At 37.0% G+C, this 25,975-nt stretch overlaps 1 protein-coding gene across 1 annotated transcript; it reads right to left on the reverse strand.

The window, feature by feature from the left end:
* Nucleotides 1-1,823: 1,823 nt before the first annotated feature.
* etv1 (ETS variant transcription factor 1) lies at nt 1,824-23,081 on the reverse strand. The gene is made up of 12 exons (XM_063017349.1): nt 22,872-23,081; nt 22,177-22,252; nt 21,868-21,915; nt 15,843-15,896; nt 11,777-11,906; nt 10,356-10,544; nt 9,585-9,832; nt 7,478-7,549; nt 6,728-6,796; nt 4,675-4,844; nt 3,468-3,569; nt 1,824-2,734 (listed from the first exon to the last, which is right to left on the reverse strand). The coding sequence occupies exons 1-12, from the start codon at nt 23,079-23,081 to the stop codon at nt 2,513-2,515; spliced, it is 1,590 nt and encodes a 529-aa protein (XP_062873419.1). The 3' UTR covers nt 1,824-2,512.
* Nucleotides 23,082-25,975: the final 2,894 nt, after the last annotated feature.

Raw genomic sequence — 25,975 nt, forward strand, 5'->3', positions numbered from 1 at the left:
CCTTTACAGCAAGAAAGCTGCGAGTTCAATTCCCCAGCCTTTCTGTGTGGAGCCTACATGTTCTCCCCGTGTCCACATGTGCTTCCTACGGGTGCTCCGGTTTCCTCCCACAAGTCCAAAGACATGCAGTCAGGCTAACTAGAGCAACTGAAAAGTAGTAGAGTACAATAAATGTTGGGCTTATAGTCCGTGTGTTGAATAATATGGCATTATGGTGACAAATTGTTATGGCCAGACTACTGGAGTGCTCACAGGCAGACATGGTGTGTACCCACCGGCAGTGGTTCGAGGAGGAATGAGCCACGAACCGCCAACAGACTCCAGTGTCCATGCTAACTCCCGTCCACTGTCAAAAGCACCTACAACGAGCACGCAGACACTGGAACTGGAAATTAGATGAATGGAAGAAGGCTGTCAAAGTAGATCTAAAGAATGGACAGAGAAGCAAGTGTGCTTTGTTCATGTGTGAGATGGCACCAGGTTGCACTGTGAGACGTACAGAATCCCACAACATTCGGAAGTTTAGGGACTTGATGGTCATGCCCTGGTACTAGATACCAAAGGATGTTTTCACATCAGGACCACCCGCCTAATATCCTCCCAGACAGCTCTGACCTGTCGAGACATGAACTCTACAAGAACAACTAAGGGAGTTGTCATCAGCGTAAATCATCAAAGTAAAACTACAGTTTCTGATTGCAGTGACTTGTCAGATACTTAAAAGCTTTAGGTGTGGTTTGGTTTCTGTGAAACAGTAAGTAGTGATTTTAAACCAGACAAAATCACAGGAAACATAATAATATGTGAGGGGTGACAATGTAATTCAACACAGTTTTATTACAGAAGTGTAGCTATTGACATTTACTGCTCAATGTTGTATACGTCTTTACATTCAATAAACACTGACTTCATTTTTGATGTAAAAAAGACATAACATGAGTAAGTGTAGTGTAGGGCATAGCTGCCATTTGATATGGATTATGTTCATGTTTCCAATCACACAAAACAGCAGCATCAATGTTTAGTGACCTGGATTTACACATTCATATTTCCAAGACTATGAAGGAGTGGGAAAATGGAACATTGATTCTTTAAAAATAAAACAGTTAAGTAGTCCACATTAAACTACAAGGGGAAAATGATTAATAAGGATGTCGCCTTATTTATTTGATTTATTTGATTTATTTTCCATTAAAATGGAACCGTCACTTAAAGTGTTCATTCATAAGTTAACTGGTGTTCTATAGAAAATAAAAACTGCAGACACATTGCTGTAAACGAAATACAAACAAAAAAAAACAGTCTATAAAAATGTACGTGTAGAACTATTAGCTATTGGGATGGAACTGGCAATTCAAAAGCACCAACAATTGTTTCTAAGCACTTTATTACGTATTTATTTATATTTATGGGGTAAGTGAATCTGTCAATCCTGCTCACATATGGGCCATATTCAGAGATGCTCACGTAGTGGGGTTTATACCAGAAAACATAGAGCACATACTCGAGGGACGTGGTTTCTAAAATCACAGGCGTCTGAATGTTATTTACGATCCAAAGTCTTAAAATAAACCTTTCTTTGCTCCATACTGAGTTTGGTGATGAGCTTAAGGCTATGATATTTCACCATGAAAGTCATGCTTAGAGCAAATTGAAATACACACAAACACAAATTAAAGAACATTTGAGGGCTGTATTAATTATATAAATAGTTTTTAATGCATTTTTTTAACCCATGTTGTTTATTATTATATGAATACCCTGGACAACTATATTATATGATTTCTTTATTTATGCACTTTACATTATATTGGATCGTCTCATATGCTCACCTTTAATGTTAAATGTTTTTGCCTGTGAGCTAAAAATGATCTTAAAATCTAAACAACATTGCATGAAGAATCTGTGAATACAGGCCATATTGAATTGGTACTTGATAGAAATGTGTGCTTCTTCGATTTCACTGTGATGAGTGAATGGGTGTTGTTTTTTTGTTTTTTTATCCAAATTCAAACTAAATTATTATTTGCACCAAGTTGATGGGCGATGGGAATAATTGAGCACAAATGAACACATATTCCAGAAACAGGCCTTTAGAGTTTGCCCTGTGTGAACATGGCATGCTCAAAATCCTTACTTTTATCGAAAAATCAAAGGAATAAACATCAACGGAGCAACTAGGGTTACTAGACCAGTAGGTTTACACACTGCTCGTCTCTGTCCATAAAGTGCACTCTTTGTCCCAGGTAACAATGGGAGACCTCAGACCATACCAAGGAATCAGGAGAAGCCTTAACAGCTCAAAGTCTCACATAAAATTCATAGGAATTATATCCCAGACTGGATTTCTTAAATTAAGTTGTAGGAAAAGCTACGATCGCAGGCGGCACTGATGACTGAAATCTTTAAGTGTTCATAACTTTTCATACCAGTCGACTGTTAGGAATTCTTATGAATTTGCAGTGGTGAGACCGTGTGGCAGAGTCTGCTGGCTGCACGCTGCACCTGTACGTTAGTAGACGTAGCCTTCGCTGTAAGGGTGTGGGTTGCAATAGGCTCCATCCTGGACATACGCTACGCTCTCGTCATAGTGCGAAAGTGGTACGGTTTCCTCCTCGTTGATCTGCCGCTCCATGTCGGTCTTCAATACGGGCCGCTGATTGTCAGGAAAGGCCATAGAGAACAAGGCCTCAGGGTCGCACACAAATTTATACACATATCTTTCACCTGCCACCTACGGAGCCAGTAAAAGAAGCAATTAGTTTAAGTTAACTGTGCTGGCAGAAAATGGTGCACATAATATTTTATTAAATTTGAAAAGTGTAATAGATTTTGCAAGGAATGTTATGCATATTACATAAAATGTAATACAGTTTTTCATAATGCATTAACTACAGACATGACAAATTACAGGAAAGTTAATGATAAAAGGTGCTGGGCCAACACAGCTTCAGTGAAGCTGGGCCGCTTGTACAAGTCTGTGGAACTGTACTACAGGAATGGAAATAAATTTCCTTATTTGATATTTTAATGGTAGGAGTGGAATACCATGTCTTTAACTGGGTTAAGATCTGGTGACTTGTTATTAAATCGTTTAAATTACATCATCGTACTGCTATACTGAAAAATGACAGTTTGATAATGTTCCATTATTTTGAAAAAAAGGTCATTGCTTAGCAATACAAAATTATTCTAGGGGCACAACTAGACCCAAACCATGCCTGCAAAAAAGCCACAGACCATATTATGCTTAGAATTCAGGCCTGAGCCATTCACTTGGTGTATGCCATTGTATGCATACATACCATAAAACTAATTTCTTTTTTCTCAACTGAAGCTCCTGCCATGACGAGGGGTGTGTAAACTTTTGCATGTAACTGTACTTGGCAGAATATTAATTGTGGAGTGAAGAAATATTACAGATGCTTTTACACAAGTGTGCTCAATTCTTTTGTCACATTGTTTACCTTCTGCATGATTCCTTTCTCGTAGTAGTAGCGTAATGAGCGGCTGAGTTTGTCGTAGTTCATGGCGGGCCGATTCTTCTGGAGCCCCCAACGCCGAGCCACCTTCAGAATAAAACATAAGCAAAAATAAATAAATAAATACATTATAATTCCACAGTTAGCCTTGATCATTGTCTTCTTTTAGCAGACAAGTCCTAACGATCAGATGGACATGTGTGTCCACACCTTGCGTTAGTGATGTACTCATTAGCGGGAGCGGTGCGTGGCAGATATTATGGCACCTGTCTGTATGCCCCCTGCCCATGTCCCCCTTCCTTTTCAAATATTCGTCTCTCCTTTCTCCCTGAACCCTGCACAGTCTGCCCTTTTTCATTCGAGCTGTCCACCTGCCCAGCCGACCCTGCCGCCTTCAGTCACCTGATGCCATGAATGGCCCCCTGTACCCTACAGCTGCCCAATAGACCCGTGCCAGCTTTCTCCATACACACACCCACACACACACTCATGAGCGCACACACACTGGCCAAAAGGAGCACCCTGACAAACACAGCACTGTTAGACTAGACTAAAAATCTCAGACAGTCGCTTTCAACACGCTGAAATATTTAGCGGCCTGTCTGCTGCTTCTTTTGCTTGGATCAACATTAAAGGCTTGGTGAGGAAAAACAAGATCTGGTCTTTTATTTTACCCACAAAACTAATCAAAATACAGATTTATGAAAAATAAAAATACCTTAAATTTGCTAAATTGGGTTCAGTTTGTTTATATGGATTTTAACATCATGTTTTACACACTTCGGTTACATTCATGCCAAACACTGTCACAGGCAATTTTGCATCTCCAATTCACCTCACTTACACGTCTTTGGACAGTGGGAGGAAACTGGACCTCTCGAAGGAAACCCACGCAGACACAAGGAGAACTTGCAAACTCCACACAGAAAGGACCTGGACTGCCCCACCTGGGGATTGAACCCAGGACCTTCTTGCTGTGACAGTGCTACCCACAGAGCCACCGTGCCACCCTGGTTTCATAGTATAAAATGACATTTTTACTTTAGTTATTATTTGAGGGATAAACCGTAAGCTGCCTTAATTCTATAAATCTATTTAAGATCGGGTTGATATAAGTCTTTAAAATACATTTTGCTGTTACATTGTCTAAGCGGACTGGCACATCAATAAATAAGTAAAAACAGGCTGGTACCTCCTCTGGTTCAATCAGTTTGAACTCCATTCCTCGACCAGTCCAGGCAATGAAGTGGGAGTTGGAGGGGTCGTCCAACAAAGCGACCAGAAACTGCCAAAGCTGTAGTGACCCTCGTCTCTGATAGCTTGGACCCTCACGGAAAAGTCCAGCTTCCTGTTTAATATCACCTGCAGAAATGAATCAGATTATTAGGTCTGCTTTAATGCTGAGTTACACCTAGTATTAAAATCTATACATATATAATACATAGTATATTTTTTACATTTATTTATTCATTTACAAATATAAATTATTCTACAAAATCAGCTAGGTTATTATAGCAAGATTATGTCATAATTATAGCAAGAACAAGAGCTAATCTACAGTTCTTTAACAGGAGACCCCAAAAGTATAGAAATGTTTATGTAATGTACAACACTGCACAAAAATACTTCAAAATTCAAAAAAAATAATAAACTGCAAAATATAATAACCAAAACACCCACTGAACAAAACACTGAAACAATGTAGTCTTGCTATGATTAACAAATATATATGCAAATAAGAAATCATATACATATAATTTTAAATATTATGACATATAATTAGCCAGAGTATGCATCTTCACATGACCACTTTATTTGTTATGAAAATAATGCAAATGAGTTGAACTTTTATTGTCTGTAAAAAAGATGATGCTAAAATATAAACTGAATAAAGATCAACATTGCAAGTTTTGTTATTAATACTAATTAGTTAGTTAGTAACTAGTTCATAGTTAGTTATTTAATGGTGTTGTTTAAATCGTTTAATCTTAATCATCATAACTAATGAGAGCTGAGCATGACAGGAACTACAGGCATTCATGCATTCTGCATAGGTGTGTATCTGGCTCACACATCCTATAGCACACTTACAGAGCTCGCAGGTGAGAAGGATTTAAATATGTCATAAGAAAAAGACTAAGTCAATGGTTTGTGTTAGCCATTACGCACAACAACAGTTAACAAAGTTTATAAGTTGTTTACAAACGTTAACATTTTGATACAAAGGTGTTGCATTGTAGCAGCTGATAAAGCAAATGTTGTATGAACAGTGTATTCAGATAGCTTTCAATTTCACAACATCAGACGCATTATACACTACAGGAAGTAAAAAAATGTCTTTTGACTTTATACTTGTTTATAAATATGAAAACAGGCTCTTTAATTTTCTTTAGGATTAACAAAGTGTCAACCTACCTATCTACCTCCCTACCTATATATCTAGGACTGTCTGTCTGTCTATCTATCTCAGGTATAAGTAACTCCACAAGTATAAGTGCCCCCACAAAACTAAAAAAATAAGAAGATGATGATGAGAAGGAAGGAAGACAGACCATCGTGACAGGCACTACAGGCTTGCATGCACTCTGTCTATTATTCTGCATATTTAGCACATTAACAGAGCGTGCACGTAATCATTATTTAAATACACTAGTGTTAGTATCTTGTGTTAGTCATTAGTTCATAAACCCACAAGTGATCACCTGAAAGGTGACAAATCTAAAAGATAGTAAAAGGAAATAATAATATTAGTCTATGGCAATAATTTAACTTCAGAGAAAAAAAGGTTATGCATATGACCCCCAGAATACCATACAGACAGTAAAGTATTGTGGTGGATATATCAAGATGTGGAGCTGCTTTTTTTTTCAAACAGTTCTGGGGTATTAGATATCATCAAAAGAAACATGAAGAGAGAGATGTACCAGGACATAATAAAGGAAAATGTCATTTTATCAGCCAAGGAAATAAATCAACAATGAGCCCAATCATAAAACCAAAAATAACTCAAGGTTTCTTTATGTTTACCCATAGACCTTTCAAAGCTATAAATGTATTTGTTTTTCATATTCAAAAGACACTGTTTGCAGATAAAAAGTGGATGTATAGACTTTAAGTATATTACATTCAATAAAACTGCACATAATGAGTAATTATACATTAAATTATACATTTTTATATTAAATACAAGAAAATGAAACAGGTTTAGAAAGTGATCTATGATTACATTTAGAAATTAAACTTACCTTCAGCTTTTTCTGGTACCACACACGTGTCGTCATAGAAGTGCCTGGAAGCTTTTTCGAACATGCAACCTGTAACAACAACACAATGTCCTGTTAATATTTAAAAACTAAAAACAAACATGATCCTGCAACTTAAATTTTTTTTCATTTCTGACAAAAATGTATGAGAACAGAACTCTGCTGTATGACAACACAGGTCATAGCTAAATGCTAAATAAGCAATCCACATCATATTACATTCATTATAATGCACACAGACAGTGTTGCTCAGTAGCATCAAGTAGTGAATCTAGTCATTTAAATTATGGTTCTCAGTAGCAAGGCTGTTATGATATTCCTCCTCAAATCAGGTAGCTTGTAAGTAGTATAACATTTACATAAACACAGTAGTGTAGTAGCATTAAAATGTTAAAAGATTTTGCTTTTCCCAAAGTTTGGTTGCTTGCAGTGGTGCAGCAGTATAACGCGCCAGCCAACCCGGTGTTCGAACTCGCTGGTTTAAATCTCTGCAGGGCCACCAACCTGGCTGGGCATACACGCCAACACAAGTGGCAGTGTTTGAGGAAGGGAGAGTCAGACAGTGGTCTTCATCACAGTGACTGCCCAAATTCCTCAAAATTCATTTCAGTTTGGAGCAGGACATACACTGGATGTCTTCTGCGTGTATGTGTGCAGTAGAGAAACAATCACAGATTTTAAATACAGTTAAAGTGAACTTACAGTTTTATTAAATCACACAGTAATTCTTACCTTCACTTCTGTTTGGATGAGGCAGATGATACCCCTCCTGTCTTAGGTACACAGAATGGCAGCCTGGCACTTCTGAAAAACCAGAAAAAGCAAAAATTGAGATATATTAGGTTCTAGAAGTCTGCTTATGTTGTAAAATAAAACCAATGTAGCACACGTTCAACACTTTTCATTTGTATTTTTCATTCTGTTAGCTCATATTGAGATTCAATCACTGCAAAACAAGGGTTCCTAAGTGAACGCTCAATAAAACAGCTAACCCTGTTCATTTGAGCCTATAAAGATCTTTCAAGGCCTCATCCAAGTAATGGGCCTGTCAAGTAAATTACTGTTAATTAAATTAGCTTTTGCCATCCCACCCTCTCCATAGCACACAACAAACAAGCTGCTTTATGAGTCAGAGTAAATTCTTATAATGACTAAACATGACAGTGTTCGCCTCTACTGAGGCAGTGTTCTAATAGTTTATGATCTTTTTTACATTTTATTTAAAACTATTTTATAATTACTTCATTTTAGTTCTAAATATACTGTATTTATATATGTATATAATATGTATACAACTATTATTATTTAGGTTACAGCGATTTCCACTGTCTAGACTTTATAGTAATATAGTAACATAGTAATGTGTCAAAATTTCATTTTTTTCTTTTTATTTATTAAATTTTATTGACACAATATTGCATGCAGTATAAACATTTGCACACAATGTGTATAAACAAACAAATACAGTTTAAATTATGATCTATTTTACTGAACATTTTGGTGGTATTTTTTCTTGTATTTTTGTTAGTTATGGACTGTATTATTATTATTATCAAACACATGAGTAGATGAAAATGCAGAACATAAATAATACTATACTAAAAACAAATTGTGTATTATTGAGGGCCAATTTAAAATAAGTATATATAATATAAAAATAATAATAATAAGTTTTCTAGTATTTTAGCCAGAAATGTTGACTGACCAAGCTGTTTCTGAGAGCAGGGGATTGAACCATGTGACTGAATCTGTTCTGATTTGCAGAACCACCACAGGAAGCAGCTGAGAGCCAGACACTGTGTTACTTCCTGACAGCCTGCTTTACTGTACCTCCACTTTTTTATGAATGAACAGCACTTCATTCATGCCAGAGCTGAGCTGAGATATCATGGACCTGGGGGGTGAGGGGATTAGGGGCCCTTCTCTCCCCCCAATCCAGCCAGGCCCTCAGGAAATGAGACCAGAGCCCCTTTTGTGTACTAATGAACTTATTCTATCAGCCGCCCCCAAACATTTACCGGAACAGTCTGCGACTCTTTCCTGTCATACAGACAGGGACGTTACCACGGGGCTATAAGCCGGTTATTAGCAAATTTAGTCTCACTGGTCCTGCTAACCAAATGCTAAACATCTGTGAGCTAAGTATAATTAATTCATTAGTTAACATATACTTGAGTTGGCAGAGTAAGCTGAAATTTGCCTTTTCTACATGCTTATACAAAATGGATTTGACCTCATGGACTTAGGTTTTAATGTGCTTACAATCACAAATAAACCATTTATAAATTCACATTTACTCACACCTAGGGCAGATTTAAAGCAATGTGTTAATCTTTTAACAGTTTTGGAAGTTAGAAGATAACCTAGAGGAAACCCACATGGTTTACAGTGACCAGAGACAATGTTTAAACCCAGGTCTCCATGCCCAATGTTACTGTGCAGCACATATACTACCTGCTGCCCTCTGTGGTGCCCACAAAACTGCAGTGCTTTTGCACTGGCTGTGCCATTGTTTCCTATTGATAAAGAAGACTAAATTCTGACTGCAAAATCCCTGCTGAAACATACACTGTATGATGTGTGGTGTCTCAGTGGTAATGTAAAGTGAGGTATAAGTAGGTAGGGGCAGCTGTAGCCTAGTGGTTAAGGTGCTGGACTAGTAATCAGAGGGTTGCCGGTTCAAGCCTTACCTCTGCCAGGTTGCAACTGTTGGGCCCTTGAGCAAGGCCCTTAACCCTCAATTGCTTAGACTGTATACTGTCACGACTGTAAGTCGCTTTGGATAAAAGCGTCTGCTAAATGCTAAAAATGTAAATGTAAATGTAAATGTATAAATCACCTGAATCGTAGGTGAAATCTCGTGGCTCTTGCTTGATCATCATAGAGGGGGGGTACGACTGAGGCAGGGGTGCCCCTACCATGAGCGGATGCTCGAAAAGAGGGTCTGAGTATTCCTGCTTAAACCCTTGAGACTGGAACGGGATGCTGGGTTCAGACATCTGTCTGTGATACATGGGACGCCCATCTCGCACCATTGAGGCGGGTGAAGGAAACGAATGACAAGGCTCTGACAGCTGCCGTCGAAATCTGTGGAGAGACATTAGGGTAGTAACTTTAAAACAGTATGTCAACTTTCAAATGTTTGCTTTTTTATGTATCAGCCTAATTAGATTTTACATTTAAATTCAAAGAACTCCAACAGTATGTGGACAAACCTGCTAATTATTATATTCAGGTGTTTAAGCCACACCATTTCTAACTGATGTATAATATAAATTATTTACAATAAAACATATGCTTGTGGCAACAGTTTGTTTAGTTTGTTCAAGCATGACTGTTCCACTGTTGTTGGCAACTTTGGTGCTGAACTACAGTGGTCTGCACAGAACCCTGACCTCAATCCCACTGAACAGCTTTTGGATAAACTGGAATGTTGGTCACAAGCCAGGCCTGATCATCCAATATCAGTGCCTGACCTTACAAATGATCTGTGAATGGTCACAAGTTCCCACTGACACATGCTAAAAAATGAGTAAAAGACATCACACTATAAACATCAAACTATGCATCAAAGCTTCAGCATGTATTTGCTTAGTATTTGCAAGTTTACCTGTGGTCGAGGTTGTAGGTGGTGTCAGGGAGGGGCTGTGGGGGGTTGAGGTGGGAGTATGTTCTGTCTGGTTTAGGGGTGAGAGCAGCACTGGGAGATCCATGCTGATGAGGGGATACAGGTGTGCTGCAGGGTGTAGTGACTGGACTGGAGCCCTTCATTCCTGCTGGATGTTTATGCTCGTAGGCACTGTAATCACCAGAAAACAGGATGATATTAGTTAAAAAGAACATGTTTCATCAGGGTATGGCACTGTTGCATTTTAACATGTCAATCGGGTCTGTTTTTCTATTGTATCATTCTGGTCAGGGTTGCTGTGAATTTAATTCACACTGAAAGGCAGGAAACACCCCAGACAGGTTGCCAGTCTATCACAGGGCAAACACACACACACACAAACACAGGTCCAATTGTCCTGACTGCATGTCTTTGGACTTGTGAGAGGAAACCAGACCTCCCAAAGGAAACCCACATAGACCCAGGGAGAACATGCAAACTTCACACAGAAGGAATCCTGGCCACCTGGCCAAAGAATCATACCCAGGCCTTTTTACTTTTGAAGGGACAGTGCTACCCACTGTGCCACGTTGCTGCATGAATCAAAGGTTATATAAGTTTTATATTGAACTCCACAGCTGTACATGCTCCTTTAACTTTACTGTATGTATTTAGTTGTGTACAAACATAAACATTGGCATGAATGATGCAAGCTTGCAGTGTTTATGACATCAAGCTTCAGATTTTTATTTTGCAAATGTAACAGATTTATGTGGAACTCAAGCATTTTATCATTTAAACATTCAGCTTTAAAGAGAACATCATTATCACTGAGCTAGCTGGTTTAACTCAGGTGTCATCAGGCCTGTGTAAGCAGGTCGTCTCCTTCACTACAGTGTTCATTTGTGACCAATTTACACCATGCAGAGCTAAATTAACACCAAATGTCATAAATGTCCTGTCAAATCAGTAGGACGATGACTGTAACCAGGCAACAAGGTTTTATGTAGATGTTTTTCTAAGTGAAGAAAATAAATAGTGTATGTGCAATAAACTGTTATTATAATTGCACATTTTTCTTTTTTCGCCTTTTCTGTTTCATATGTTCATAAGTAACTAGTTTGTTTTACAGCCGACAAATTCATCTGAATGAAATATTAGGGGAATAGTATAAATATTAAGCCACCGGGCTTAGAAATGCACACTGCGTCTATAGATGAATCCTGGGAGAGAACCTGAATTACTGTTGTACAGAGAGCTAGCTTAAAATAACACTACAGTGCCACCAGTCATGGAGAAACTTTCACTTAATGTAAGTTACTTACAAGCTAAGAACATACCTAAAAATACCTAATGCCTAAACACTGCAGGACTGACATTGTATCATCTTGTTTTTAGACCCTAGCATGTGTAACTGAGCATACCTGATGTTGTACAGGCACTTCTCTCCATAGTGAAGTTTGAAGGGCCTCTCCTGACTGCAGGCTGAACCCAGATTGGTGCAGGGGCTGTGGGGCTCTCGCTTGATTCTGAACTGCAGCCCGTGGAATGCCACTGTGGTAAAAAAAAAAAACCCAGTGAAAATTAAGGAACTAAAATTGACAACCCTGCCAACAAGGCGCTTCATTTTGTTCTATTACATTATTTATTCAGCTTTTAATGTGCAGACACAAAAAGTTAGCACATGGGATGCCATTTAACCTAGTAAGTGTGCCATTTCTGTTATATACTCCAAGTTTCGATACGGATCTGCCCAAATAAAACTGTTCAGTAAAAAATGTGAGAATTCTGTTCAGAAATATATCATGGAGAAAAAGAGCACTATCCCTCAGGTAGTCTTTTTTACTTCTTTTTACTTTACCACACCAATCCTCTTGCCTTAAAGTGCTGTTAAGAGCCGACTGAATAACTGCTGATAAATATCCTCTCCTACTAAAAAAAGCTCAGTGTTAGTCTGCAGTTTAATGAAAAATGAATGCTGCATTAATACTGACATTGATTGAGCTACAGCTGGAGAAAATCTGAGAATGAGTGAGCGGCACAGCTCACTGTATCACGTCTAAGCTCTGCATATTATAAATAATAAATGAGGAACATTATTGGTTAAAAATGACCCTTTGATTTACAGTTATTTGGTGTCCAGGCTGTGTTTACAATGCAGGTAAAATGGACACAAATCTGATCCGATCCGGATATTTTTCTTATATATGACACACATTTGTCTTTTTTTCTATTACAGTGTAAACAGCACTGAGCCCGTCCCAACTATAAAATGTGGTCTGATAATTCTCAAATAATTTTTTTCTGTTCTTTCAAATTAACAGCACATAAAATTTGCATGTTGTATTATTTATAAAATAATACTAAAAATAATACATAGTACATAGTAAATAACATAGTAAATAATATATTTTTTTAACTTAATAAAAAGTAAATCATTATAAATAAATATTTTTTAAATTTCATCTTTTAATGATTTTTTTTTTTAACTGGCGAGTCACATAAAACCTTTTTCTGTATCTTATCCAACTGTTTACCTCAGCAAGGTGGAAAATCATGGCTGCTGATTCCCAATCCCCTGAGAGAAGTGACCTTTCACAATCATTGATCGGGGGTTAAAAAGGCAGCAGATAAAGACCTCCGACTATGCTCAACACAGTTACACCCGTTAAGCAGTAGCTTCACTGCCATAATTATGAGGATGTAATGAGGGTGGAGACGCAGTATTACAGATGATGATGGAGCCTGAATTGACCAGCCATGGGCTCTTACTTCTACTAGTTATTAATGATAGATTGCACACAAATATTCAGAAATGTATAAAATAAAAGACTATGAAAATGTAAAACACAGCTCATTTTTTTTGGACTATACGCAAGTGACAATAATGCACTTTTTTTTTTTTTTTTAGTTAAATATATTTCAAATATTCAAGCCATCTTTAAAAAATACAAATCATATTTGATATTGTCATTATTAATAATTGTACCATTAGGTTTGTTTTGTATTATGAATGATTAAATAAGTACTTACAATATTACCATAATACAATATTTACAGTTGCCACAAATAATTGTCTGTGCACGAGAACAAGAAGCACTTAACATAGGAAAAATGTCACTACAGATTTTATTCTAAGAAACAAAATTATACAAATCAATAGAAAACGTATTAGCTTTTCAGTCGTGCTGAACCCTATTTTCAGCGACGGGATGTCGTGTGTGTGACTGTTTGAAAATTGCAGCAATTATGTACACATTGATTTCTCTTAATGGACGACATTATGAAGAACTTGTTCATGGCATTTGCGGTATTATGCATTTCCTTTAACTTCGGGTAATAGTTTAAGGATGTGTGAATGTAAACAGATTTAAGGGGGAGTGATTTACAGTTCATCATTTGTCATAAAAACAGAATTTTGTCCTGGTACTTGGCAAATAATATGACGTGTTCTGGGGGCTCCTATAAAAATAGATGGTATTTTTAATTGGGGGGGATTTGTTTTTCAAAAAATTAGCATATATGTCAAATAAAATGTTACTAACTGTTACATTAATGATAAATCACACTTGTCTAATATTTTCATGCTGCCCACACAATAGTGTGAACTCCAGCATCATAGTAGTAATTGACGTTATTAGAAATGCTACACCAGTTATTTTGATTCAAAAGAAAGAAAGTACATCATCTTTATTAAATTGTCATTTCTTGCAGATTATAAACACTGAATAAAAATTAAAACCTTTCTGATACATATTATCAAGTTGAAATGTCACACAAAGGACTGTAATACCCACAAACATGCAACAAATGTATTTCTTCAGGTTTTAAGCTTTTTTTAGCATTGCATTCTTTAAGCTTGTTTTATTCACGTTAAGCTCCTGTGTTTATTGGGCAGGGCTGAGGAAAAGTAAGTGAGAAGTTGTGCCAGCATGGACCCATATGGGAGAGCTGACTGCTAGGATGCCCGTTAAGGAGTGCCACAAACGCGCCCTTGCCCTCCCACCATCTGCCTGTCCCTCCTCTGCCTGTACCCACCATGCCAGCTCACAGCAATGAGCCAGTTCAATGACTGCAGTACAGTACACAGGGAAGTGAAGTGTAAGTGTACTTTAAATCCACCTTCATGTGCACCAAATGAGTGAATGTAAGCTGAACTCTACATCTGGCTTTGCGTTGGTCTATACTGACTGATAGTGTCATGGTGTCACAGTGGCTACATAGGCTATTGTTCTACACCCTTCATGTCTGTTTTATTCTTCATTCTCAAGCAAAAGGCAGAAAATTCATATTTAACTCATGATGACATGAGGCAGTAGTATTGCAGCAGGGTCTGATGCTCTTGTGAGATACAGTAACATATTGTTTGCTGATGAAGTAACTTCCTTCATAAGACAAAGCCCACTGTTTTATTTCTGCATCCCCAGTACGCCGGTGTGTTTTGGCTTCTCTTTAAGACAGAAGCCTGCATCACACCCCACTGTGCTACACTCAGTCCATGCCACTTCCGACACTGGCACTAAATCCACTGATCATTCTGTGCCAAGTCTACTTCCTTTGACCATTTAAAGTATTACCGGAGCTTGTATGGCTACATTCATGGCATCGTGGCATGAACTATCCAGCAGGGTTAAATAGTTTTTACCCTCTCCTAACAAAAATAAGTGACATACACTACAAATTAACTAACATATATAAACTTTATATTAATATTAATTTTTTTGCAAATAAATTTTAATTCCAATTCACAACGTAGTTTGTTTTGTAACTTTATTATTATAGTAAAATTCCATATAATACCATACAATAGAAACATTTTTAAATTCTCTGCTAATGTTAGCACACAAATTTTAATTATTTGTTCAATTGACCATATTGAACAAAACAAAACATCAATTAAATACGCCATAGCATCTGCAAAAGCCACATTTCTTGTTTATTTTTTAGCAAATAAACAGTCTTGTGCATTCAATTAAGGATGCATTGATTTATAAAAAACACAGTATAAAATGTACCACTAGATTCTGATTAGGGCTGCAGTGTGTCAGAGCCTGTTCAGGGTGCCAGGGCATCACAGGACATTACAGGGCATCACACACTCACCTATTCACTCAAACCTAGAGGCAAATTTAGAAAAGCCAATCCTCTTTTTTGGGAGGTAGAAGGAATAGTAGTTAAAATATCTGGCGGAAACCTCACAGACCTGCTAAACACCTCACAAACAAGAAATGGAGGTAAGGATCCCAGGCACACGGAATATTAAAACTATGTGCTACCACCATGCTGTCCTGCTACCTTTACATTCAAGCTTTGGTACTTTATTATCTATGTTTAAACATGCTTTAAATTTGTTTTAAATTCCTTTTTCATAGATACAAATAAAACATGTTTATATTTAAATATATTATTTAAATATATTTAAATAATGACTGATACAAAAACAATAAAGCATTTGAACAGTATGAAAATAAATGATTTAAAATGACTTACAGTTTTCACTTTGAAAGTCGGGAACAAACTGCTCATCATTGTCCGGAACTTGGGCTACAAAGAAAAAAAAGAAGAAGCTGAGAACAGGATCAGATGAGATTCTCTCCCAAGCTGTGGCTAAATTAATCCAATCTTATTTTAGATTTACAGAAACAGATTATTTCCTCTGTAAAGCTCCTGTGATTTTAACAAAAATTACCTAAACAATTTGACACATTTTCTATTCGTTTACAAAAGAAAATGTCTTGAATTAGGACAATACTCTTAACCTGCTGAATAGAACAAGGTCTTGAAATCCCAGCACATTCAATTTTTCCTCCCTTACTTTGAACAAAGAAATAATTTAATGCATTTGAAAAAGTGTCAGAATGGAATAAATGTTTCTACAACAAATCCAACTTAAAGGGCTGCACCGTTCCTGTTTGTTTTAAGGTGGATAGCAATGAAACAGAAAAAAAAATTGTCTAATTGGGACACGTCCCCCCTGGTGAAAGCACCTGTACCTGCCACATTGGCTCTGTTCCACACCAAGTATGTTCCACATCTTTATTTCTGCTTAATGCTAAAATAATGAGCCTGTCACATAAAACACAATTAAGCATGTTCATGTTTACAGCCCACACGTTTACACTTCCAGTCGGTTACTGTTTCCCACCAGCTCGACCCGATGCAGAAGCCAGCGAGACACAAGGCGGGATGAGACCTCAGAGCGCTACGCTATTAACACTTTAGTCTGTGAGTGATAAATATGAATTTCCATTTTCACAACAACACTAAGATGTCACGGCAAACAAAATACACTTTACATTCATTTGTTTTAATGAGTGCAAAAGTTAATTTGTTGGTTTTGTTTTCTCGTTTTTACGACACACACCCGCTGTAAAACATATTGCATGTGAGCAGCTGATAAACTTATCTTCATGGTACACGGCGTGTGCTTACTGTGTTTAACAAAGCAAACAGCACTTAAACCCACATAACTGTTCCACCTAAAAACAGGTGCCAGTCTAGAATGTAGATAAAACATTTCATTTAATTTAGTTTTCATGTTTTAGCACCACTTTATCCTGTTCAAGGTTGCGGTGGGTCCGGTTAACCAATGACTAATGTATTGTATTAGACTGGCAGCACAGTAAAGATGTTGGTGAAACACAGCTCTGGGGTTTAAGGTTTGACACACGCTACTGCATAGTATTCATGTAAAATCTGGCAAGGGTCATCGTATCTGTGTTTCCTTACACGCTTTAATAGGATCCTTGTAAGTGGGTAGGTTATTCATATTGGTCATTAGATTATTAAGTAAGTGGCACGCTGTGATTGCAGACCTGTTTACAGAGGCTCTGGACCCACACTGACCCTGTCCAGAATAAAATAATTATTGTTGATCAGCAAATTTAAAGAATGTACGAGATCAGAACAGTTGTAGACACAAGCTGGCACAATTTTAAATATAAATAAATTAATAAAAAAGGTCAATGTCTAATCTACCCAGAGACACTTGAACGTGGTTTGTATAAGAGAGTGAATACTGTATATGTGCATGTGTATTATTTATTTAATAAGTCTTTTCTTAATTAACCTTACACAGTAAAATAATGAATGTTAATCCTGTATAAGGAACTAAATAAAAGAGGATGAGTAAAGGATACTTAAAAGAGTATAAAGGGAGAAAAGGGAAAAGACAGAAATGAGACAGAGTACAGAAGGAATCTGAAGGACTCAGCAGCGTGAATGATTGAGCCTGTGAATGAGACAGCTGATCCAGGCAGCACTACTGAGGCAGGCTGGGAGTTGGAGCGCTGCCGTCATTCACAGAAAATCAAACGGATGCACACTGCAAACACACGTGTGAAACATAATGACCATTTTACTACAAAACACACAAATGTAAATAAGCTCAGGATGCCAAAACACTATTACTGCTTTTAAAGGAAAATCAGTAATGTTGTCTAGTTTTCTCTCTGCAGTAGTGGGTATACTGTGACTGAATGAATCATAAGAAGACAGAACAATACTAGTAAGTCTACTCCCTATTGCATGGGCCACTAGAATGGCAAATCTGTTTTTATAGAACAAACTTAACTGATCTGACAACTATTCATTTGTCTTGAATAACTTTTTCATAGTGCTTGTGTAGCTGACACGACTAATTGTTTATACCTGTTACTGCTGGTTTAGCAACTCAAAATATAATGAAAATCTATTACAATTCAGTTTATGAAATAGCTTTTGCCATGGGCTCTACATCCATATTGAAAGAAAAATACAGCCGGCCGCCAGCCCTTATGGCAGAAATGACACACGCATGTCAAATGACCATCCAATCACCTCTTTAGTCTACCCTGTCGGAAATACAGTCCGTCTCTCATAACTCTTTCTTGTCTTTCCAATTACCTGAGACGATAAATCTCTCAAATGGTTCCAGAAGGTCTTCGTTTGGCTTCTAATGGACAGGAAGTCGTATATTAAATCCAACCACAATTTGTCTACAACCTCTGGCCAGCATGTCTGACTGATGTGAGACAGACTGAATTGGGCTCGTCACTATATTATCTACAGCAGTGGACATACTTCTTTCTTCCCGTCTTCCTTCCTGTGGCACTAAAATATTTAAATGTCCTATTCTTTTAAAAGCCCTGAGGTGGAACCACTATAATCACAATGGCACTGGGAGAGGAAAGTAACCTCAAACCTGGTCCTGAGTGCACTTCTCATGGCTCTTACAAAACATCTTCAGCTCTTTTGCATAACTTTAAAGTGTGTTTATGAATGCATGACAGTAGTGGAAGTATAAAATACTGAAATTCTTTTTCAACACGGTAATAAACAGAACATATTTTAACCACCTAACATGCATAATAATAATATTAAAAACTGTTTGGTTTGTTATGTACACTGAATGCATTACTGTTATTTACCAAAACAATAAAATAATATTTTTATCACTATAAATACAGATGACATGGCATATGCAGTAGGCAACTGATAAAATTTAATGAGAACAGTAAATCGTGAAGGTTCTTCATTCATGCCCAGCACAAACATAAAGCATCAGAGACATCAACTGTGAAAATGCCCTAAATGCAAAACAATGTCTCCAGTTTTTCAAAACTGCTTTGAATAATTTTAATGCAACATACTGTTTTGTTTAAAATATTTACATTAAATATAGGGTTGACCTTTAAAGCCAAAATGCTTTAAAATATTTTTGTTGCATATGTGTCTGCTAGAAACTTGACAAAAAATAAAGAAAAAAGTAATTACTAATGGGGAAAAAAAACTATAAAAACTGTAATTAAAGACAAATTGTACAAATTGTTAATGTCACAAATATCTGAGTAAGTAATTTTAGAGTAACAAACTGTCTGGATAGTCTGATTGATCAATACAAATATTTATATTATATAAATCATGAATGTGGTGAGCCTTTGTAATAACTACAGCTTACAAAACATTAAGATTCTTGAGTTAGATTTTTAGAAAAAAAAATCCAACAAAATAAACAAAGAAACTAAAGAAATTAATGAATATAGACAAAAGACCAGCCATCAGTAGCCTTTTGTTCAATTATTGTTTATACTGATAAGTTCACATGTTCCAACCAAAACTTTTAAGATTAATGCTGAGCGCTGTTTACAAATAATACTTCCACAAAAATACTCTCAATTTCAAATATAACAAATTAACTGAAATTTGTTAAATCCCAAACTCCAAGTGACATACTAGAAACTAGATAGAAATATCTCTAAATAAAATAAACAATAATGACAAATGAGCTATGTAACCCATTATATTATTACATCACTCATTACATTATCTCTTACATAAAATGTTTTGCATATTTCCTGAACTAATAGAAATTCACAATTAAGAACTACTTCATTTAATAATGAAAAATACATCCCCCCAAATTTTGACAATTTTCCATTATTTGTTTTTACACTCCAAAAATTCATGAATGTTCACCAACCAAATAACACTTAATCTTTTACTTACTATTTGCATTCACTATTTTTACTCATGCACAAAATTTTTTAAATGTTTATATTTTTCCTTTTTAACTCAAATTCTACATAATCAGCTGTTTAGAACTTAACTTTCACAACACAAATAGCTAAAAATCTGTTAAATATTACAGCCTCACAACACACATTTCAACGCACACTCGCTGCTGCTAACCTGAAACTATAGTGGCAAAAACACATTAACAGAGACAAATGTGAACAACTCCATAAACACTAACAACAAAAGAAATTTTTTTTATTACCAACCCATTGTATTCACTCGTGCATAAAAAAACATTGTTTACTTGTCATTATTTGTCAATGTAAATGTTCTTGCTTTCTCACTATAGTATTATCTAAAAAAATCTTCTAAATAATTAATCAATTAAAAACTTTTTCCGAAGTTAACTTTTAAAACTTAAATATTAGAAATGTCGAGGAAAAATTTAAGAAAAATATAAGAAAAAATTAAAAGATGGAAAAAATTGGAAAATGATTTAAACTTTTAAAGCATGACGAGGTATAAATAGTTTAAATTTCAAACATAAAATCACACATTTATAGGTGTTTAAACAATTTATAATAATATATAAACATAAAGTTAAACCACTATTAAATTTTTACATTAAATTCCGTTCATTTACTATTTAATTTTGCCAAAGATTCATATTTTCTAACCACAACTTCACAATTAGTACCGAACCCTGAACGATAAATGAACACTGAAAGGTCCAGAACTTTTACAAACTAAAAACTACTAGATTCTTTGAACATGAACTAGAGAAATGCTAGTTACCTTTATACTCTAAATAAATATGAACAACAGAAGAGTAAGTTAACCAGTTACTAACCTAAAGGCCGGTGCTGCAGGCAAGACGGAAACAAGACGCTGGCACTCAAGTCCTGAAGCATCCCGTTACACCAGAACAAGCATGTCTTTCCATCAGAAAATTAACCAGTTGAAAATAAGTAAAGAAAAGAAGTTGCTAAAGCTGCGGTTCCGACTGCAATAGTTATCAAAAGTCTCAAAAAAAACAAAAAAACAGTAAGATGTGTAGAGCACTGACAGCTGTAGTGCTTTAAGCTACACTATAAGAGAGTGTAAGAGAGAAATAAAGAAGAGAGAGAGAGTATGTGTGTGTGAATGGGTGTGTATGAGAGAGTGAGAGCGTCTGCCGGAGCATTTGCCAAAAGCGGGGGAGAAGCTGGAGAGTGAGCGTGATCGCAAGTTCTCCTGGTAATTTATAATGACACTCGCAGTAGAAGCTCCTCGGTCTCCCTCTAGTCTCCTCTGCTGCTTTAATGTATGCATGACACACAAGGTGCCTTCACCACACGTGCATTAATTGGACTGTATATTAGGGACTGGAACTTGAAGCATACTGCTCCCCCTCCCCCAATGTACACCCCCCCACACCACCACCACCTTTTTCTCTGTCTAACACAAAAGTGCTTGTTGATCATTTATTATGACAGTGAAACACAAATCTGGACCTTGAATTCATATTTGCTCCTGGATTTTCGTTTTAGTATTACTTAACTGAACATTTAATCTTATTGCTGCCACTTTGATGACACACTTGACAGACACAAAATCTGTACGACTAGGACCTTATTGACAGTCATATGTGACAATTATGCTCATGTAAATTAAATAAAATTAAAACAGATCTTGTTATTTATTTTATTTCATATTAGTACACTGCCTGCATTATTCACCAGAGTTGGTGGACATTAGGAGGTCAACCACAGAAATAAACTAAATGTGCTTGTAAGTAAAAGTGCAATTATCTTTACAAACGTGCTTACTAAACTTACCTACAACTTGCCTACAAATACAATTACACTTACAACATTTAATTACTAAAAAAACAGCCCAGGATACAGTGGACTCCAGACTAGGAGCAAGATGTGCTATTAAGACATTACAAAGTAATACATTTTGGTTGCTACCTGCCTCTGATCTGATTATTTAAAAACAAAGATTTTTTTCTGTTAGTACAATACACAAAAGAGCTTACCTTCTGCTAGCCATGTCTCTTGAAGTTGGCTAAGATCTTGGAAAAGCTCTTTAACAGAAGAAAAAATACAAAATGAAAAAAGGAACAGTAGCAGATCTAAAATATTTACTTGATTTATGTCAGAATTTTTTTTTTTAATTCAAGTTGCCACTAATAAAACATCTCAGTGAGAGCTAAAAGAGCTTGTTGACAAACGTCTGGTTTGTAATTAAGATTTTACAGCAGACTGCAGGTGGAAACAAGCAAATTGCATTTTGAGAAAGCAGCCGTGAAATGAAGATTGCCTTTCTTAGCCGCCCCCATGCTTACCCTCAGTGTCCAAAGCCAGGTCAGAGTTAATGAATTTTCTTTTCTTGTCATTTGCTGGTCTGCTGCATGCGTTTCCCTGTGGATTTGAAACACACAAACATCTACTCATCCCCAAACCCCATGTGTTTGGAGATCAGTGCTCACTTTGTATGGAACCAAAGTCTTAGTCGTGTCTTTTTCCATTTTTTTTTAACCGATCATATAGTGTCAAACTGACCCACTGATTCAGCTCTGACCAGTATAAATACTGGAAATAAATAAATGAGTTCATTAGTAATCTTCTACCTCTAGAAGACTACTATGTTTATCTCCCCTAAAAATCATGGTTCTATACAGCAACTGTATAAAAGACCATGCTTTGTTTTGTTTTATAAGTTCATGATGCTTAACAGTTTGTGTTGGAGTCACAATTAACTAAACAATTAACATTAAAATTGAACGCTAGAAATATAGTGGAAAAGTATTTATGATCTTCTGACACCAATAAAAATCATATCCATTCAAAAACCATTGTTTTCTGTAACATTAAGAACCTCATTATAAAAGTGTGTGTGTGTGTGTGTGTGTGTGTGTGTGTGTGTGTGGTGTGTGTGTGGTTTATTTCAATACTGGACCAAGAGGAAACCTGGCATACTTACATGTGCGTAAATTAAAGGCACCCGCTGGTCATACAGTGCGTTCATTCTGCGTCAAACGGGTTTCTGGGTTTCGAACTGGATCTGTGCTGAAGCTGTGCGATCAGTGCGCAGTCCGATTAGCCCAGAGATGCGCAGGGAGGGCGGCTTTAAACTGGAGAGGGAGGGAAAAGGCATGAATGAAGTGCTCAAACCAGCAGAGAATGTTCGCGTATTAAACACGCCATTCACTAAAACGCACACAAAGCGCGCATTTCTGATGTTGCGCATTTTTCCGAACTTATTTTAATAGACCGTTTTGTTATAAATGTGTCTTGCATTGCAGCAGATACGAAACAAGCTCTAGGTAAACAGTGATATTCAGTGTAAAAGAAACTTAGTGCTAAATTAGCACCTAGGGAGATTGAATTATTGCACGCACGCTGGCGTCGAGTATTGCGCAAACTCGCGCTGTTTATTTTGCATCCACATGGATTGACTGTAAATACTTTTAAGTGTTGAAGTTATGCATGCATTAACTCGTGTGTTAACTCACGCTGATTATATTTGCATAGTTTTGTAGGAGAGTCTAAAACGTTTAAAGTGAAAAAAGAAAGCTTAACGTGGCTTAATGTACTAAAACGACAATCATAGGAACACCAAACTTCTCTCACTTATTTCTGATCTTAATGTACAACAACGACCTCAACGACGATCTCTAATGTACAACAACGACCTAGGAAGACCAAACTTTCTCAGTTACTACTGGCATTTGTGCTCTCTCTTGCTGAAATGATACCTGAAATCTCTGCAACTTTTGGATAAGATTGCTCTCAAGATTGGCCATAAGTTCAACAGCCTTCACCCTACATTAATTTCACCATTAACTACAGCTTCACACCATCATTTTAAACAGCTTCTACATTCTATTTATTGCCCTGGTGTTCCCAGGTTATTGTACTGGTACATTATACCACAAGCTTTTCCCTTATAATAGGTTTAAATTGGAAGAAAAAAAAAAGCTTAAGGTAACAATGATTACTTTCCTTTTGCACCACAGGTTTATCATTTCAGCAGTAAAGAGAAGTTATGACCAGATGTCTGGTGTTCCTAGGTTATTGTTTTAGTACATTAAGCCACAGTAGTCTTTTTTAAGCAATTAAGGGTTAAGGGCCTTGCTCAAGGGCCCAACAGTGGCAAACTGGTAGTGGTGGAGCTTGAACCAGCAACCTTCTGATTACTAATTCAGGCCCAGTGGGTAGCACTGTCACCTTACAGCAAGAAAGTCCTGGGTTCGATCTCCAGGTGGGGTGGTCCAGGTCCATTCTGTTCTTTCTGCATGGGTTTCCTCCGGAAACAAAATTGTCCATGACTGTTTGACATTAAACTTGTGAACTGATTAATCTTGTGTAACGACTAACTACCATTTTTGTCATAAATGTAACCAAAGTGAGTAAAACATGACGTTAAAATCCTAATAAATAAATAAATAATTCAGTACCTTAACCACTAGGCTACAGCTTCCCTTATACTTACTTGGTTTAAACTGGAAGAAAGTGGCTTAAAGTTAAAATGACTGCTTTCCTCTCGGACCACAGGTTCATAATTTCAGTGGAGAGTACTCATGACCAGAAATCAGAGAGAAACGTTTGGTTAGTTTTGGACCACAGGTTTGTCATTGCAGCTGTTGAGAGTATTTATGACCAGTGATAACTGAGAGAAGTTTGGTGTTCCTAGATCACACGTTAAGCATTTTTACGTTAAGCGTTCTAGACTCTCCCTGGTGGTGGCGGTTATGCATTAACACTGTAAACCCATGCAGTACCTGGACATAATGAACTACCTGGACTCGTATTGCATTAAGAAATTAACCTATGCACGGTTTTTTTTTTGTTCCTACACGTTATTTTTACCCAGTTTGTGCAGCAGGTATAAACAGTCAGCTGGTTGACAGCTATACCAACTCCTGAAGGCATGCATGCTTGCACATACGGGGTATCTCCTACACTTTACAAGTATAACAACAACAGAAGTAGAGAGTAATAAGTCACATTATTGTGTAATTAACACTAAAACAAACAAAATGACGTGTGCATGCATGCATGAATTACCTCACGCGCTGCTTATATTTTGCGTCCAGCTCATACAGCAGATCTCAGCTGGGATTCACCAGCGTCCTGTGTTACAGAAACTCCTCGTGCATTAACACACATGGCAAGTTAATGTTGATATTAATGCTGTTTACTTTGCATTCAGCAGGTGTTCACTCAGCATTTAAGCGCCTGACTGTTTATCCACCGCAACACAATGGAAAAGAGCGACTCGCCAGGACGCGCAGTTTTGCTCACCAGTTTGCTGCCCTCGACCAAAAGACCAAACTTGCCAACTCACCTTTAAATTTAGGTAAATTAAACAGGAAAACAGCACGCGGACTTTCTTTGACCGTCGCCATTGTGCAGTGAGCGCGCGGCCTCCGTGTAAACCCGCACCGTTGCTGCGCGCTCTCATTGGCTCTGTGTCCGCGAGCGTTGCTGAGAATCGAGCGCGCGCCTCTCAGTGCTTTCAGTCTGGTGTAAAACGTGCGGTTAAATATCAACTTAATGTCTGACAGTAATTAGAGGAGAACACTTCATTAAATTAACTGATTAAGAATCAAAACAGTTTCAAGTCGGTGTTTAACTTTGTTCATTGTTTTAAATCCTCATCAGGGTCGCGGTGGACCGGAGACTACACGGAAAGGATAAGTAGACAAATAAGCTAATAGAAAAAAAAGAATACAAACACTGCAAAGGGAAAAATTTTTACAAACCATTTTCTTTTGGTCTGGGTCACAGTGGGTTCACTCACTCACTTCCACTCACTCAGACCTAGGGGCAAATAAGGACAGCAAATTGACCTTATGCATAGTTCATATACCGGGCCCTCAGGACCCATCAGTCAAATGTTTATATACACCCGAATTATAAGCTGCTAGAACAGTCCATGGATAGTGACACCCATGGTTTAGCAAACTGTCTATTTTTGTGTTTCTTTAATTACATCTGACCAGTCAGTCAAAATTCCTTCTGCAGTGCCATTTCGGCCAGCAAAGGGCGCACAGATGATTGATGTTGGTTCCATTTAATTGACAATTACCTGTACCTCATGAGTGTTAATCAGCTCCAGGTGGAGGTTTTTTTTTAATA

The sequence above is a fragment of the Trichomycterus rosablanca genome, chromosome 20, assembly GCF_030014385.1.
Source record: "Trichomycterus rosablanca isolate fTriRos1 chromosome 20, fTriRos1.hap1, whole genome shotgun sequence".
In the NCBI taxonomy this organism is placed as follows: Eukaryota; Metazoa; Chordata; class Actinopteri; order Siluriformes; family Trichomycteridae; genus Trichomycterus; species Trichomycterus rosablanca.